The sequence below is a fragment of the Emys orbicularis genome, chromosome 2, assembly GCF_028017835.1.
Source record: "Emys orbicularis isolate rEmyOrb1 chromosome 2, rEmyOrb1.hap1, whole genome shotgun sequence".
Lineage (NCBI taxonomy): Eukaryota > Metazoa > Chordata > Testudines > Emydidae > Emys > Emys orbicularis.
The window spans coordinates 137,172,710-137,190,316 of NC_088684.1; the positions used below are offsets into that span (position 1 = coordinate 137,172,710).

General features: G+C 43.3%; 1 protein-coding gene across 1 annotated transcript in view; it reads left to right on the top strand.

The window, feature by feature from the left end:
- The window catches only part of DOCK5 (dedicator of cytokinesis 5), a 130,843-nt gene that overhangs the window by 40,223 nt on the left and 73,013 nt on the right, over window positions 1-17,607 (top strand). Inside the window, exons 3-6 of the mRNA XM_065398350.1 lie at window positions 762-802; window positions 4,588-4,643; window positions 7,258-7,354; window positions 16,900-17,048. Of these exons, the coding sequence (XP_065254422.1) occupies window positions 762-802; window positions 4,588-4,643; window positions 7,258-7,354; window positions 16,900-17,048 (343 nt within the window). The remainder of the gene's footprint in view (window positions 1-761; window positions 803-4,587; window positions 4,644-7,257; window positions 7,355-16,899; window positions 17,049-17,607) is intronic.

Genomic DNA, 17,607 nt, shown 5'->3' on the forward strand with positions numbered 1-17,607 from the left:
ATAATTTGTTGGTGTTTTTTTCCCTTCTCTCATAAAAGTAAAGACCCTTTACTAATTTCTCTTTCAGCCTTCCTTCACAGAAGGATTTCACATTGGTTCATGGGCACCAGGGAAAGGAATGTGTAAACATAAGACTCAAGCATCATCTACATAGAGAATTGGGTTAACACCCATGTAAGAAGAAGGATGGTGTTAGGGTTAAAACCATGGCGTCAAAAGATTCAATTCCCAGCTCTGCCACAGACTTCCTATGTGACCTTGGGGATGTCATTTTATCTTTCTATGACTGTTCCCGATCTATAAAATGGGCATAATACTTGCGTTCTCTATCCCTTTGTCTGTCTTGTCTCTTTAGACTGTCAGCTCTGTGGGGCAAGGAATCTTTTTTGCTACATTTATGTACAGCCCCTAGCACAAAGGGGCCCCAATCTCAATTGGGGATCTACATGCTACCATAATAGAAATAATAAGTACTGCAACTGCTGAAGCACAGTTCCGGCTAAAGGAGCAGGCCCACTGTGTCATTTCATAGTAGGAAAAGCTACTCTTCTTTCAAGTTCAGCCTTATTTTAAGGCCCATTCCCACTGGCCTTGTTCTCACTGGTGGTACCATTGGCGTCAATGGGACATCTGAAGTGAGCAAAGCCAACAGGATTTGGCTCATGGATTATATGTGGTAAGAACAACGTGTGTTGCTAATAGCTTTGCATGTTTAATTCCTGTATGTGAAGAGTCATGGTATTTCTGTTGTTCCTTGGCAGGTTGGTACAGAGGATACACCCTCAGGAATAAATTGAAAAAGGTACAACATTATATTTTTCAATAATAGATATTTTTATGTTACATTTTGCCAGGCCGTATCCAGCGCTGTAATGCCCTGTATTCCTGTGGTCATTTCTACCTTAGTACAATGCATACCTCCTGATTGGGATATTCTTTTCTCTAGCAATAAAAGCGAATAGCTGTGAGCCAAATGTTTGAGAATCATTAACTTGGCAGAATATACTGTGGATGCATTTGAAAAGTTCATTGCAGCTCTATAGGTATCACTGGTCCTACCGGTACTTCCCATTTTAAGCATAGGGAATACTGCTTGAAATGGGAGAATCAACCTTTAAGTATGCCCACTATATAGCAAGCCCACTGTTTAGTCATTGAGTCCTGTACCTGCCTTCTAACAGTGACTGTCTATGATAATGGGTGACCCTCAAAAGGTTCAGGGTTCAGAGTTCAAATAAGCCTCCATGTATCTCTGGACATTATCCAAACACCTTGACCTTGCAAAACTATTGTTGGAAATTTCACTAGAACACGGTTTCCTATGAGAATCCCAGCACCGTGACCTTTGCATTTGGTTACCGTGGTGGGAGAGGGCCTTTGATGCTGACAGCCCATCCTGGGCTTCATTCTGCAAAGTGGTGAGCAGCCCCCCCGACTCCCACTGACTTCAGCCAGTGTTGCAAATCCTCACACCTTTCAGGAACAAACTCCCCCTGCAGTCGGAAGGGGGGAAAAGACTGGAGCCAAAGCAAATTGCTCTGGATTCTATTTATCTTTGGACAGCCATTCATCAGCCTATCTGAAACCCTTTTAAACTGCTCTGCTTTTCCTTTTGACTCGAGCTTTCTGGAGAAGACCATGTGAAAGCACTATTTTAATGGAAATTTAGATGTCATTTATTACCAGGCCTTGTTATTTGGCATGAGGATAAAATTTGGTTGGGCTGCAAATTGAAGAAGCAAAGAGCAACTCTGCAGCCGATTATTGATCTGAGAGGGATATATAGGGGGCGGGCGAATCCTGACATTTTTATGAAACCAGACGGGCTGCTGTTGAGAAAACAGAAGCTGAGCTAAGTGGAAATGGGAGGTAAATCAAAAACTCAGCTGCAGTTTTCATTTTATATGCTTCATGAAAGATTGTTTAAAAATATCCAGTTCCCGTGGAACATTTGGTATTTATTGTCCAGAGAGCTAGGCCCGTGGGGGTGGGAATGGTCAACAGCTAGCAGGATGAAGCCTATGCCGAATATATGTTATGTAGAATCATAGAGTTTAAGGCCAGAAGGGACCACCAGGTCTATCAGAGGTCAGCCACACCACCTGGCACCTGCATGCTAAACCCAGCAAAACTGAAATGAGACCAAAGGATGACAACCCACAGGAGACAAGGCTGTTATGTGCCACAGGCAGAGAATAGGAGGACCAAGGTGCATCAGTGCCGGAGGCCCATGCAATGGCAGGGGAATAATTAAGTTAGATAGACCCAGCTATCCTGGCAAGTGACCTGCATTCACAGGCTGCAGAGGAACGTTAACTCCTCCCCCGCACCCCTGGTCACTGCCGATCTGGGGGAAAATTCCTTCTGGACCCCACATCTGGTGATCAGTTAGACTGATTATGGAGCAAAAGGCAGCCAGCTAAGTATCGCAGAGAGAAAAAGCTCAGTGCCACCTCAGAGCTCAGGCCCCAGTTGCATTATGATGAAATTAGCAGTATTGCCAGCATCAAGCATACAAAAAAACATGGGATCGGCTTAAAAATCATGAATTAAAAAAAAAAAGTGGTTCTTTGTCTTTGTCTTCTGGTTTGTGAGTCTTTAGGGTGACTTGCTTCACATTTTCATGCTTTTCTTCACAACCACAAGGGCTATAAACTTTTTTTTTTTTTTTTAATGAAAGTTAGGATTCTCATGCAATCTCTTCCTGCAGCTGGGGCTTTAAGGAAATCATCAAATGTCGTGAGACTCATGATGAAAACCCAATGCTCTGCAACATGGAGTTAACTTTCTCTCACTGAAACATCCATGTGTAAGAAAAGGCGTGTGTAATTGACTCTTGCAGTTGGCTTTATTGTCTTTAAATGGGCTTTGTTAGCGAAGTCCCATCATGTCAACAGTGGGGTTTTTATATGTTGATTCTTTAACCAGATGCCACATTTAGGGTGGTGTTTAACTGGACTCTCATTTCCTTGGTGTTGAATTAGGGCTAGTCTACACTGGCAACATTAAAGTGCTTTAACGTGGCTTGTGTGGTTGTGGTGCAGTGCTCTAAAAAACCCATCTCCACGAGGGGCGTAGCTACTAGCGCTGGTGCACTGTCTACACTGGTGCTTTACAGCACTGAAACATGCTGCTCTCGGGAGTGCGGGTGTATGTTTTTTCACACCCCTGAGCGAGAAAGTTGCAGCGCTGTAAAGTGCCAGTGTAGACAAGCCCTTAATCACACAGTGAAACATCACTGGAATGTAGATTCATTTATTATGTTTTTAGTGGAATTTAGTGGAGCCTCTGGCTATGGAATCCTGTTCTTTTCCATATGATCCTCTTCTGATTTCTCTTGGCTTATGAGAACAGTGGTAACTTTAGGCACTGTTTATCAATGCCTCCAGGTCTACCCTACTCTGTGTTTGTAACCCATGCTATCTAAATTAAAGCTAACACAGATATGCCTACTCAGGCTACAATCACACATTTGCTTGCAGTTTAGACGTACACAATTTAGCTTAGCATACAGTTAGTATCTCATAAATGGGAAACGTCTTTCAGTCATCATTTAGCCCTCTAGGTTCTATGTTTTCTTTATTTAGGGCCTGCAAAGGCAGGGCTAGAGCACAGAAAAGGAAGGCAGGATTCCTAGGTTCTGTTCCCAGCTTGGCTGCAGACTCACTGCATGACCATGAGCAGCCCACCTAGGCAGAGTTTTTAGAAGTGTCTCCTAATTTTGGGAGCTTCTGCTTTTGGGTGCCCAGTTCGAGACTTCTAAGGGGCTTTTCTACAGAAGTACTGAGCACCCTCAGATCTCATGGAAGTCAGCAGGAGCTGTGGGCTGTTGAGTTTGGGCAGCCAAAAACTGAGGGTCGTAAAAATTAGTGGATACTCTTGAACTTTTTGGTCTTAGCCTCTTGGTGTGTCAGTTTTTCCAATCTGTAAAATGGGGATAATGCCTGCCTGGCCAGAGTGTCCTGAGGCTTGCTTAATGCTTGTAAAGCACTTTGAGATCCTGGAATGAAAGGTGCTATAGAAGTGCAAAGTGTATATTATTATTAATCTGTTTTACTATACCAGGGAAAACACTCTGTTATTATTAATCTATATATAAAACTGTCACGGGAGCGGATTCTAAGGGGTTCTTCCTTCTATATATAGCACCAAAAAGGATTTACCTTAAGGGAGACAGCACCAGAATCCAGAATTCTGTTGCAGCCTCTGCCACTGAGTTGCTATATGACCTTGAGCAAGTGACTTAACCCCTCCCTCCCTCCATTTTACCCATCTCTGTAAAGCCATTTGAAAGCAACAGATAAAATTGTCTATAAGTACACAGTACTGTATATTATTATTGCCAGTTCGTTTTTCCTGGGATTTATTAAGTTTATATTAGAGCTGACATAATACCAACATAAAAGAAGACGCACTGATCTCAACATATATTGTACTAAAGTTGTTTTTTATTGTATTGAATTTTGGAAAAGTTTATTTGACTTGTGCCCTGGAGCTCAGCTGATCACATTCTTCTATTTTTCCCCTCCTTGTTACTGAATGATGTATCAAATATTACAACATGATTTCCCTTTCTCTCTCTTTTAGGGCATTTTTCCCAAAACTTACATTCATTTAAAAGAGGCAACTGTGGAAGACCGAGGGTAGGTTGGAGACAATCTTGAGATGTCATGTGGTTGGCAGACGTGATTGGATGCCATTTCATAAAAGAGCTTACATAATGGAGGTGCAGCTCGTCATACGTGCAGTCGATGTTTTTGCATAGCAAGTGCTATAACCCTAGGGTTACCATATTTAAAAAATAAAAAAAGAGGACACTCCATGGGGCCCTGCCCCCGCCCCTTTCCCACCCCGGCCCTGCCCCAACTCTGCCCCTTCCCCGCCCCAACTCCGCCCATTCCTGCCCCTTCCCCAAAGTCCCCGCCCTAACTCCCCCTCCTCCCTCCCAGCCACGCGAAAAGGGCTGCCCGAGTGCTACCGGCTTCACGGTTTGCCGGGCAGCCCCCAGACCCTGCGCCCCTGGCCGGCGCTTCCCCAGCGCAGCTGGAGCCCGGGAGGGGAAGCGCCCAGCCGGGGGCGCAGGGTCTGGAGGCTGCCCGGCAAACCGTGAAGCCGGTAGCGCTCGGGCTTCGGGCAGCCCCCATGCCTCTGGACCCTGCGCCCCCGGAGCCTGGGAGGGGAAGTGCCCGGCCGGCGGCTCAGGGTCCGGAGGCAAGGGGGCTGCCTGATGCCGGTAGCGCTCGGGCAGCTCGGCTCTTAAACAGAGCCGAAGAGTCAGGGGAGGAGCAGAGCAGCCGCGGGAGAGGAAGTGCCCGGCCGGTATTTTCCCGGACATGTTCGCCTTTTTGGCAATTCCCCCCAGACGGGGGTTTGATTACTAAAAAGCCGGACATGTCCGGGAAAAACCGGACGTACGGTAACCCTATATAACCCCCATGTAGACTCTTGGATCAGAATAATTTATATTTTTGCCAAAATGTTGTACATCCCAAATTGGACACGTGCATAGAAGCAAATTATCCCACTTGCAAAGACAAGAGTGAAATCTGCTAGACATGTATATGGCAAAGCAGGTCAGTCAACTTACATTTGGGTCTTCTGGGGACTGCTGTGTTCATAACATACACACAACTCACAGCCAAGTGGCCATCAGATGAGTGTGAATTCTTTCCTGTCCTGGAAAACGTCTTGGGTAATCATTTCCAATCTAATTCTTACAGTTGATTCTCTGATCAGTATGAATGGGGGGACCCACCAGCAGCAGCACTAGGAAGTGACTTTAGAAGGAATTTTTTAATCCATATAGCCAAGTAATCACTGCAAGCAATGATCCCTCAAACTGGAAAACTGTGAATAGAGCAGACACGTCCATTCAGCATTAAATTTCTGGAGGAGATGCATGGGGAGAAAAAATTAAGACTTAAAAAAACCCTTGAAACATATTTGCATTAAAAATGGGAAAAGAATACTCATAATTGAGAAAAACCCCAGAGCCACTTAGAAGCCTTAGCTTCTTAGTGTGATCATTTATTAAACGTATCAGTTATCTTTTAAAATGCATCTCTAAGATTTAAATGCCTTGCAAAGCTGCAGTTCTGTGGTGGTTTGACCCCCCCATTCCCGGTGCACTTTTAAAAACTGCTGCAAACTTTCCCCACAGTGTTACTCTTGCACTTTTGGGTGCAATTCTGCTCTGACTTAGCGGTTGTTTAAGTTAGGGGCTCAGGTACGATGGTGATGAGCATGATGTAAGAACCTACATAGAATAGAATCAGTTCATTAAAATTGAATTCTGCCAAGCTGAGAAATAACTACATTGTTTTTAAATCACACCTTTTGTTATTTCTGTGCAAGTCTGGTGTAGATGCTGCTAATAAGGGTACGTCTACACTTACTTCCTGGTTCGGCGGCAGGCAATCGATCTTCTGGGATCGATTTATCGCGTCTTGTCTAGACACGATAAATCGATCCCGGATTGATCCCGGAAGTGCTCGCCGTCGACGCCGGTACTCCAGCTCGGCGAGAGGAGTACGCGGCATCGACGGGGGAGCCTGCCTGCCGTGTCTGGACCCGCGGTAAGTTCGGACTAAGGTACTTCGAATTCAGCTACGTTATTAACGTAGCTGAATTTGCGTACCTTAGTCCGAAGTGGGGGGTTAGTGTGGACCAGGCCTAAGAGTGGACACAGAGGTGTGCACTGGTTTAACTAAACTGATTTAAAAACCAGTTAAAGTTGAACAAGAGCAACCTTCCTGTATAGACAAGGCCTCTGTTTTTGGGTATTGGGAGGTATTTGGTATTTTGGTATTTTACACACATTTGCACATCAGTCACCAGACATTCTGGTCTGAGATAGGAACGTTGGGATTACCACACTAGATCAGAGTCAGTGTTCATCTAGTCTCTGACAATGGCCAATACCAATGCCTCAGAGGCAGGTGTAAGAACCTTGTGGGTGTGTAGGCTAATCTGCCCCCTATATGCATCTCTCTCCCGGATCTCTTATATCTAGAGATTGGCTTAAACCCTGAAGCTTCAGGTTTCATATCTCTTCCAAAATTTTTGTCATCATTACCTAAGATGTCTCTGGATATTCGGTTTTGAATCTTAAGTTCTTGGCCTCATTGACTTCCGGTGGCAGTGAGTTCCACAGTCATCTTACATGTTGTATGAAAAAAGAGAGATCCTTTTATCCGTTTTGAATCTGCCACCTTTCAATTTCATTACATGCCCCCTTGTGTTTTTTCTTCTCTCCAGACAACATGAAACAGTGATTCCAAGTGAACTGCCCCTTGTTCAAGAACTCACTTCCACACTGAGGGAGTGGGCAGTTATCTGGCACAAGCTGTATGTGGTGAGTATTTGTTTCTTCCTTTGTTGGTATTTGGTCCAGGGAGAGGGGAGAAAAGGGCAGGATCTTTACTCCACCCAAGACAGAGTGTTTAAACAGAAGTATGCAGAAGATTTTGAAAGGACCTTGCATATCCCCATCTTGTGCCCATGCACCCAGCAGCTGATGTTCATTTTTAACACACATGCTTTTTACGAACAGGGCCCCAGAGCTCAGTTCTGCCTGTAGGGTGTTTGCTCTGGGAATCAGGCCCATTTTATTCTAACATGTATTTTCCACTGACTGGTACATCTTCCCATCTGTTGTTTGCTAGTGTGATTTCCAGAGCTGCAAACAGTGATGTGATTAGAAGCAAAATGGTATAAGTGCTAGGCCAGACGCAGGGGGCTGTGATTCAGGATTTCTGGGCTCTGTTGTGCTCCTAACTCATTGTGTGATCTTGAGTGGGTCACTGATGCAGCAAAGCACATCAGCATGTGCATAAGCCCCATTGACTTCAGTTAATGAGTGAGTTAAGCACCCGTTGAATCATGGCCTATAATTTCCCTATGCTTCCATTGCTCAATCTATAAAATGAGCATAATATTGAACTAACTCAAGTATATTGAGACTTGGTATTTGGAACTTGTACATTGCCTTATACCTAAAAATCTCTCAGTATTATTGTTGTTATAAGGAGCTGAAGAAGGAGTAGTGACTTACTGCTGTTTAAAAGGTGGATGATCAAAGGATAGGTCTTGTAGGACTAAGGTTCTATCTACTCTACAAAACGGTACTGCTCTTGAATAATTGAGTTAGAAGACATGACGCACACCATGGTCAGCATTGACCAGGACAAGCCATAATCAACATCGTGTCAGCTGGTTCCTGTGGTGCCTACAATGTCTGTCTGATTTAGTGACAGAGCACAGGCCTAGGAGTCAAGACCTGAAGCCTAGTACTGACTCTGCCACTGGCTTTCTATGCATGTTTTGGCAAATTGCTTAATCTTGCTTGGCTTCAGAGATGGGGATAATATTTCTTAGCTATCTTTGCAGAATGCTTTGAGATCTCTGAAAAGCCGGTGAAGTGTTATGTGCATGAGCATGTGTGCTGGTGCTTCGGGTGCGGCAGCGCCCCCTGGCTTGAAGTGGTTTCCATTATATACAGGGTTTACAGTTTGGTTCAATGGCTCTCAGCACCCCCACTATACAAATTGTTCCAGTACCCCTGTGCATGAGAGGAGTATGTGCTTTTATATAAATACATACATAAAGTATACATACCTATAAAATATAAATACTTCTGGTGTTGCCTTTTCCAGAACAGGCACAATCTCTGATCTGATCTTTCTCTCCCTGGGGAAATATGCCATCAAGATTGTTGGTGAAATTAGATTCAGAAACTTCCAGGTGCAGCAGAAGGAAGAGCCGTCTCACTAATAATATTCTATTTCTCAGACAGCTCTGTTTACTTTCCCTAGCCCCCTTGATCTTTCTGTCTTCTGTATCCTGAAGGCAAGATAATAAAATATTTTCACTGAGTCTCAATCCAGTGCTTACTGTGCTCTGCAAACAATCGTTCCAGGCAATGGCCAGTACATATTAATTTGTTCATCTGACTGACTTTTGGTGGTGGTTTATCTTTGGTGGAAGGATTAGCTGCTTTAGAAGCACCCTGTATCTTTGTTTCCTGCCTGACAGGGCCATGCTCAAGGCCAGCCTAACCGTCCCTGACTTTCATGTGAAGCAAGGCACAGGCTTCTCCGCTAGCAGCTAGCACGGGATGTCATTTATTTTCTCCTCATGCTGGGCCAGCCACTATCTCCACTAATGTTAACTCGAGTTAATCCCATCACGTTATCTTGTGCTGATGCATATTAGCTCTGTGTCTGCTGGGGAAGCAGATGAATAGGAGGAAGTGAACTATGTGGGCTCAGTGTTATCCCTGGGGGAATTCCACTGAAATCGATGGTGTTCCCCTAGGGATAAACTTGATCCATTATTTATAATCATATCCTCTTTCATCTTTATCCTCTTCTCTGCAACATCTGAAGCCATTCAAGAAAGGGAATTTTCTCGCTGTTGGGTAGAGAAACTGGAAGCATTATGCCATGACAATACTAAGGGCACGTCTACACTACCCGCCGGATCGGCAGGTAGTGATCGATCTATCGGGGATCGATTTATCGTGTCTAGTGTACACACGATAAAATCGATCCCTGATCGCTCTGCCGTTGATTCCGGAACTCCCACCATGGCGAGAGGAGGAAGCGGAGTCGACGGGGAAACGGCAGTGGTCGACTCACCGCCGTCCTCACGGCCAGGTAAATTGACCCAAGATATGCCGACTTCAGCTACGCTATTCGCGTAGCTTAAGTTGTGTATCTTAGGTCGACCCCCCCCCCAGTGTAGACCTAGCCTAAGACTGCTACTTGATCCTCCATGCACACCTTACAAGGTGGAAATGTGGGTTTCAACATGAAGCAGGTGTAAGCTGCTAAAGCATCCTGAACAGTCTTTTTGCAAGAGAAATAACTTCTACAATTCTCCCACAGCATGGTTCCTGGCGTGCTACATGCCTCGGATTGCATGTGACCTTCCTGCATTCTCAGTTCAAATTGCCCCTCTTGCATGGATGCCATTTATTCCTTGTTTTGACTAGCAGATTAAATAACCAGAGCTCCACGAGATTTGTTGAAGTCTAAGCACCATTGACTGGCACTTGCTCTGAGCCACAATACCTTGCCTTAAGCCCGGATAGAACTGGCAGAGTGCACAGACCATTCTGCAAAAAGATCCCAACTCCAAACTGTCTCCTTCCTCTTACCGTAGACGAAATGAGGGAGAGGGAAAGTTCAGCCAAAGACAGAGCTCCCAAGCAATGCAGGGCGACAGCTACAGTGTTCCAGTGGCTAAGACAAGAGGCTCAGGTCCAAAGACCTGCACTTTCTTCCTGGCTCCACTGCTGACTTATTATGTGGATAAGTCTTCCTGCCTCAGTTTCCCCACCTAAGAAATGGGAGGATGATGCTTGCACCTCCTCCTTAAAGCACTTGGAGATCTCCAGATGAAAAAATGTTATATAAAGGCTACGTGTTAAGTATTTTTATAGATCCATTGGGTGCCACATAATGACATCTCTAATTTTCAACCATAGATAAATCTGGGTTGTTTTACAGTAGATTTAGCAGTTCCAGCTGAGATTGGGGCCCCTTTGGGCTCTGAGCTGTACACACAGAGAGTAAGAGAGAGCTTCTACCCAGACAAGTCAGGCAAAGGATGGGAGGGGAACCAGAGGTACCAGAGTGGGGAAGTGACTTATCCAAGATCATGCAGTAAATAGGTCATTGGCAGAGCTGGGATTGGATTCTTTGTCTCTCAAGTCTCTGTCCAGTGCCTTAGCCTTTGCACAAAGCTGCCTCTGAAAAGTTGGTAAATCTAGGCTACTTGTGAAGTTGGTCGTTTTGCTGAGTTAGGCTGAAATGCTGACTCGAAGAAAAACAATTCAGAGTTCAGAATGAATTACCCTTTCTTCCAAAGTGGAGTCTTAAAGCAGATTATAAATTCTGGAGCTTAATTTTTCTTCAGTCAATGGTTACTTCAGGCTGCACAGTATGTGCTCTGAGACTGTAATTAAGATGAGAGAATAGTTTTAAATTAGCTCCAAACATTTTTCTTAGCCAGAGTAAGTTTGTCCTATTGAAAAATTTCACCCAGCCATAAGTGCATTTTGTTTGTGGTCCACAGAACCACAAGAATTTTTTCCACCCTCTTAGTTTAATGAGAGGCGAGATGTGATGCAATTGCTGTGTAAAGCGAGCGTTTTGTTCCTGGCTTGTTCCCTTAAAACCTTTCAGGTTCTAGCCTCAGAATCTGTTTTTCCTAAGAGCAGAAATACTTCCTCTTCTATGTGACTTTACTATGTCAGCGTCGTTCTTAAAATAGACTTGGAAAACGTCGTGGTTTGTAATGGATGCAAATTTATTTCCCCCCTGCAGTATAAAAAAACTCAAAGGGAGGAAGGAGGAAGATGGGGAGAGAAGGGAAATGAAGAAGAAAGAGGGGGGATTTTTCTCTTTGGCAGCATTTCATTTCACTGCTGTAATTTCTGTAAATTACAGCACGAATTGCACCATAGTCTCCATTGCAGAGCATCTACCAAGACTGAAAATGAATCCAGCCTGTGAATGGCGCATGGGAATCTAGCAAGCATTGGTTGTCAGTGTTGCAAATCTAGTTTCTTTTAGGGTTGTGGAACAGAGTAACAGGGTGAGTGAAACGCTGGGTAAGGTTTAGCACAGCAAAGCTCTGCTCGGTTATATCGTTGTAGATCCCTGCCTCAGTCAAGGGCACAGTTTGTAAATGGCAAGTGTGATTCTGGGGCACACACAGAACTAATAAATCTCCTGAAAAGTACAGAGGATCCTCACCTTCGGTTGAATTCAGTGGCAACTGAGGGTGCACAGAACAGGGCAAATCTAGGACTCTCCTAGTGCTAGAGGGGAATTTTTTTTTTTTTTCTGTGCAAAAAATGGGTTTCATGGAAAATATTTTTTAAAAAATATTTTGGGTAAAAACAAAGTTGTTTTCAGTTTCTGATTGTCAGAAATTGTCTGATTTTGCAGATAGGGGGTTGTTTTTTCTGTGAAAACCTGAAATGTTATCAAAAACAGACATTTCCCATGGAGTTTTTTTCAACAACAACCACCACCACCACCACCACCCTTTTCCATGTGGAAAAACAAGTGTAACAGAAAATGTTTGACTGGCTCTAGCCCACCTCGTAATTAAAACAGGACCACAATCATTCCAGAAGCTGTGGAAAGGAGACACATGAAGAGAATTCAAGCTCTGGTTTAAAAATAGTTTGTACAGGTAGTTCTCGACTTTACGACATTCGAGTTGCGATGAACGGCACTTACGACATTTATAAATCGTCATGTTTCGACTTTACAATGCTCGATCCGACATTGTTCCTATGGGAAATTCGAGTTACGACGTTTTCGTCTTAAGACACGATTTTCAGGAACCAATTGTGTCGTAAGTCCAAGGACTGCCTGTATTGCATTTAGCGCGGTAAGCTCCTGCATCCCAAGCTTTTAGCATTCTTTGATCATTAGTAGGTGTACATACATTGTATCGCTTCCTGTTTGTCCACCATTGAAATTGAAACGTTTGCCATTGACTTAAATGGGAGCCAGATCAGGCTCTTTTTATTCCTTTTGTGAGAGGCATATGTTTCCATTGCTTCTAGGTGGGTTAGGTTTTTTTAAGCTATTGCCTTTGTACATGATCTATTTCATGCCAACAGCCCATAGAGCGTCTCATCAATCACGTCAACTGGGCTAAGATCAGTGCAAGATCTTGCTTTACTTCAACCTGTTTACTCAAAGTATATCAAAGTACTGATATATTGGAGCACATATCAATATAGAAATGGCTCTTTTTGGCACTGGAGTGCGAATAGACATACTCTCTGCATGGGCATTGGGAAATGGTACTCAGGATTTTCTCTAGAAGAAGTGTTTTTATGTGTACCTTTTGAGTTCATCCAGATTAGTTTCCGGAGGGTCTTCCACATAGAGAAATCCTATATTATCCACCCTGTTTTTGATATTTGTTGAAAACACACATTGGAAAAATGCAAGGTGAATATAGCTGTCCAGATAAGGAACTGAAATGAGTTCCGTTTTTGGCTTTGACGCAGACTTCGTGTGTGACCTTGGGCAAATTGCTTAATCTCTCCTTGCCTCGGGCCCCAATCTGTGTAACAGAATTAATAATGCTTCCTGACATCATGGGGGTTTTGTGAACCCCTCCCCTTCACCCCCAGTAGCCCTGAACTGGAGCATGTGCAGGTTGCTCTGAGGAGATGATTTATATGCAGTGTGGTCAGGGCTAAGAGCTGTGAGAGTCTGACACTTGGTCGACAGAGTCTTCAGAGATGTTTGTGAGACACTGATCAGCTCCATAGTAAATCCTGTAAATAAATAAAATGCAACATCTTGCTGTATTCACATGTGGTCTCCGGTCACCAACAGCAACCTTTGTCTTGTAGTTGGGGTTTAATATTTGTATGTATCAATGCTGCTGACTGTAGTAATACAGAAAACAGTTTTAGACAAAGCAAATGCAATAGTTTATATCCTTCCTCTTCTTTCAGAGAGGGACAGAGTAGAGAAATTATTTTAAAAAAAGGGGATGGGGGGGGGTTCCTGCTATGTAGGGACAGTTGTGCATAGCTAAGTACTAATGGTATTAATTACAAGAATGTGTCTCTCTTTGAAACTGTTTTCATTTGGAGCTTTTTGCCCATACTAAGACCAGATTTCAGACATTGATACCTAAATAGTATGCTCTAATTATACATTCATAATCAGGTTGGCAATCAGGGATATAGCTGCCCATTTTATGTCCCTGGTTGGTGATAGGGACACAATTTTAAACTGTCCATATTTGGAAATTGTGCCCACAGTACATATAGATAGAGATGGATTTAAGCCACATGTTTTGGATCTAGTTAGCAAAGACCCCAAAGTTTGTAGTGTTTGGATCTGGAGTATTGGTTTAGCTCTTTATAAAAGGTAGGACCACATGCAAAATTCCAACCCAGGTTTAAATTTCAAACAACCTGAATTTCAGAAGTGTTGGGATCTGGGGCTTTGATTGTCTATTAACGAGTGGCTTGATCTTGGCAGTGGCTCAGCAAAGAGGCATCAGACGAGAACTCTTTGCGCATGTTTTAGTGCATGTCCTAGGGGAGTCATTGACTGTGTTAGACTTGAGAGCAGTCCGTCTAGAATAATTTAAGGAATGTAAAGTTGAAAAGTGTTCTCCAAAATCACATGGTGCAGTTGCTTTCCCTATCATGGGGGAGTTAATGTTTATATGAATTAATTGCACAGGAGGTTAGAAATGACTATCTGCCACCATAATGCTTGTTATCCAGAGCTCTGCAGTCTTGCTTCATGTGGCTATGCATGGAATAATTAAAAGTGCTAAGGTACATTGTAACATCATTGAAACCAAAGAGTATGTATTTAGAAAGTACTTGCTCATTTGATGGGTTGTAGGCCTTGTTTAGGGTTTATTAAACTCTGGCAACAGGTATTTTAAAGAAATCATTGGCGACTGAAGAAATCAAACAATACAGACTTGATGTAAGCAGTCTTTAGATTAGCTGGTATTGACATCCGCTCTGAATTTGGCTTGATACCTTTATGTTCAGTGTTTAATATTAACCATTAAAGTTTGCGCTCCTGTACCCTTTTGAATGGCACCAATCTTAAATCTTATGGGTACAGAGAACCTGGGAGCAGATTCCTTTTCCAAGCTGCTCTAAAACAAAGTCCCTACACCCCTTTCCGGGGTTCATTAACAATAGCATAACAAAGTTCATCTCAAGCCTTTTCCCAGGTATGACTGCACTTGGAGTTCCTCCCTCAGGACTGCTCAGCTCACACTCTAGATCCCCTCTTTCTAGAGAGCCACTCCTATCTCTCATATATCAATGTGTGTAGTGAACCACCTGATTCAGTGAACCAGAAGAACCCACTTAACCCTTTCTCAGCAGGATCAGCCCCTGGTAACAGGGTGGTGTGTAGCGGACTAACACTGTAAGCCTGTTAAAAAGACATTTCAGATTTTGTCTTGGTAAATTAGATCTAGTGTCTAGATATTTCTGATATGTTGCCTTGGACAGCAGGCTGTGCCTGATACTTAGTATAAATCAGGAACTTGGCATAATGCATCTGGCTGATTGTGCAATATTGGGGATGGGGGGCCAGGGGGGGAGAATTCCTTCCTGAGCCCTGTGAGCGATCAGTTTGAGAAGCATGAGACTTAATTATTCATCCTACTCAGCACTGCTACAAATGTTGTAACGGGTTATAAAATTCTCCACCCCTTTTTAAGTACATCTACACCTGTGGCTCTGGCTCCCTTGTAGGAGCAACATGTCATGTATATCATGAGGCACAAGTGCCTGCCCAATTTACTCTGGGGTGGAACCAGAAAAGGGGCATGCGAAATATTCTCATTAATTAATTTGGGTTGGGGAGAGCTTCACAGAGTCATTTGTTTTAATAACATGCTGAGTCAGTATTTTAGAATTTTACATGTTGTTTTGTAATGAAAAATTAAAATGTATCTACTGTAGGAAACTCAAGAGAACAAATTGCCACTTTTGGGAAGCTCGTGGGGGAAACTTACATAGATTATAAGGTCTTTTTGCTCTGTTTGTACAAGCGCCTAGCATGATATTTGTCCTGGTCCATGACCGGGACTCCTAGCTGCTACCACAATACAAATAATAGAAAATAACAAAGTTATTAATATTTATTTGCATTGTGGAGGCACTAGAGGAATAGATGAAGTCAAAACCCCATTGTGCTAAGCACTGTACATACCTACGTAAATGACAATTGGTGTCCCAAAGTGCTTGCAATTGTGGCCCCGATCTTTAGGTAGACTGCTGCACCCACACACTGATACTTTCACTTCGGCAAGTCTCTCCATGGGGCAAAAAGTCTGTGGGCTATCAAATCCGAGTCTCCAAATGCAATGCCATGAGTGCCATGCTAACACAATGTCCCAGAAATTGGTGTGGGTTTTTTGTCGTTGCGTTTTGGATGGATTTTGAGAGTAGGAGTGGAGTGGGGTTATGGACAGGACCAAAAAAGCAGACTGCCATGGAAATGAAGCGCAGGGACTCAATTCAGTTAGTGTTCTGATTTTAAAATGTAGTTGCCGATGTTGTGTAAACAGAGATGGAGGCTGGGGTTCTAATTAATCACATAGTGTTTCACTCAGGCAATAAGATAAAAGGAACCTTTTTGTTTATAATACCAACGAGATGGAAGAGTTGTTGAGGCTGGTGCAAGGAGGGTAGTAAGTAAGAATTAATATGATTAAATTCAGGACAAGACACATTCAGCCTAAATGTTATCTATGTTGTAATAGAATAATTCCTAATAGCATCAGAGCTGAGATTTTAGTAATGTGCAGAGACACTGAACAAGGTCCAATATACTGAGTGCTGTACAAACACGTAATGAGAGACAGTCCCCATTGCAAAGAGCTTGCAGTCTAAATAGACCAGACAGACCGACAGACAGTGGCACTGGAAAGAGATCGGGAAGTGGCTTACCCAGAGTCACACAGCAGGTCAGTGGCAGCAGCAAAGATAGAACCCAGGTCTTGTGAATCCTCATCCAGTGCTTTGTCCGCTAGACCATACTGCCTGTCTAGTCTAATCTAATCAAATTCTGTCCATTCCGTATTTAAAAAGCACCCATCACATAACAATTTGGGGGCTGGAATGTATTTCCTAAGGAAGTGGTGGAAGCCTCATTGCTTGTAGCATTTAAATGTAGACAGGAGAAAAAAAACCCTGGAGAGTAGAAGATGTAAGAAACAATCGTGCAGTGACACTGGGGGGTATAATAATCTATGGTTAGATGTGGATTTGATGATGGTTTCTATTGAGTCACCTTTTGGAAGACTTCTTGAGCTCGTGGTTTTCAGCACACAACCAGCCTGAAATTATGATCCCTTTTTCCCCTTTAGGACAACAGGATGACACAATTTCGGCATTTACAGCAAATGACCTATTGCCTGATAGAATGGAGATCACAGATACTCTCTGGGACCCTTCCCAAAGATGAGTTGGCAGAACTCAAGAAGAAAGTCACTGCTAAAATTGACTACGGCAACAGGTAAACCCCACTCAGTGTTCCACATAGAACCAAGCTCCCAACCGATGGTCTGAAACTAGGATTCCTGGACAGGCAGTTGGCTTGTGTAATCAGTATTAACCTGGTAGCAACAGCAACTATCAATGGAGGCAGCATCTCTAAAAATAAAGTCATGATTTCTTACCTGAGATGATAATTGCATTGCAAAGACTTACTGGCACTTCATTAACTCCTCGGAGTTTCAGTCTAAGTATTAAAAGAAAATCCTCTTATCTGCTGAATTTAGCAGGTAGCTCACAGATTTTGCACCCAACCAAGCAACTCTTATTTGTACTAGTTGTTCTGTTAACCTCATTATTAATGACTTGTGTAAGTAAAGGCTGAAGGATTGGGCCCTTCACTGGTTCTGTTACTTTAGTGCTGCCTGAATTTGGTTAGGATAAGAGGCAGTGGATAGGATCCTGGGAATTGGGAAGCCTGAATTCCATTCCTGGCTCTGCCACTGACCTCTTGTGTGTGACTTTGGAAAGTTTGTTTCCCCTTTTATCTGTCATGTCTATTGAGCTTGCAAGCTTTTCCG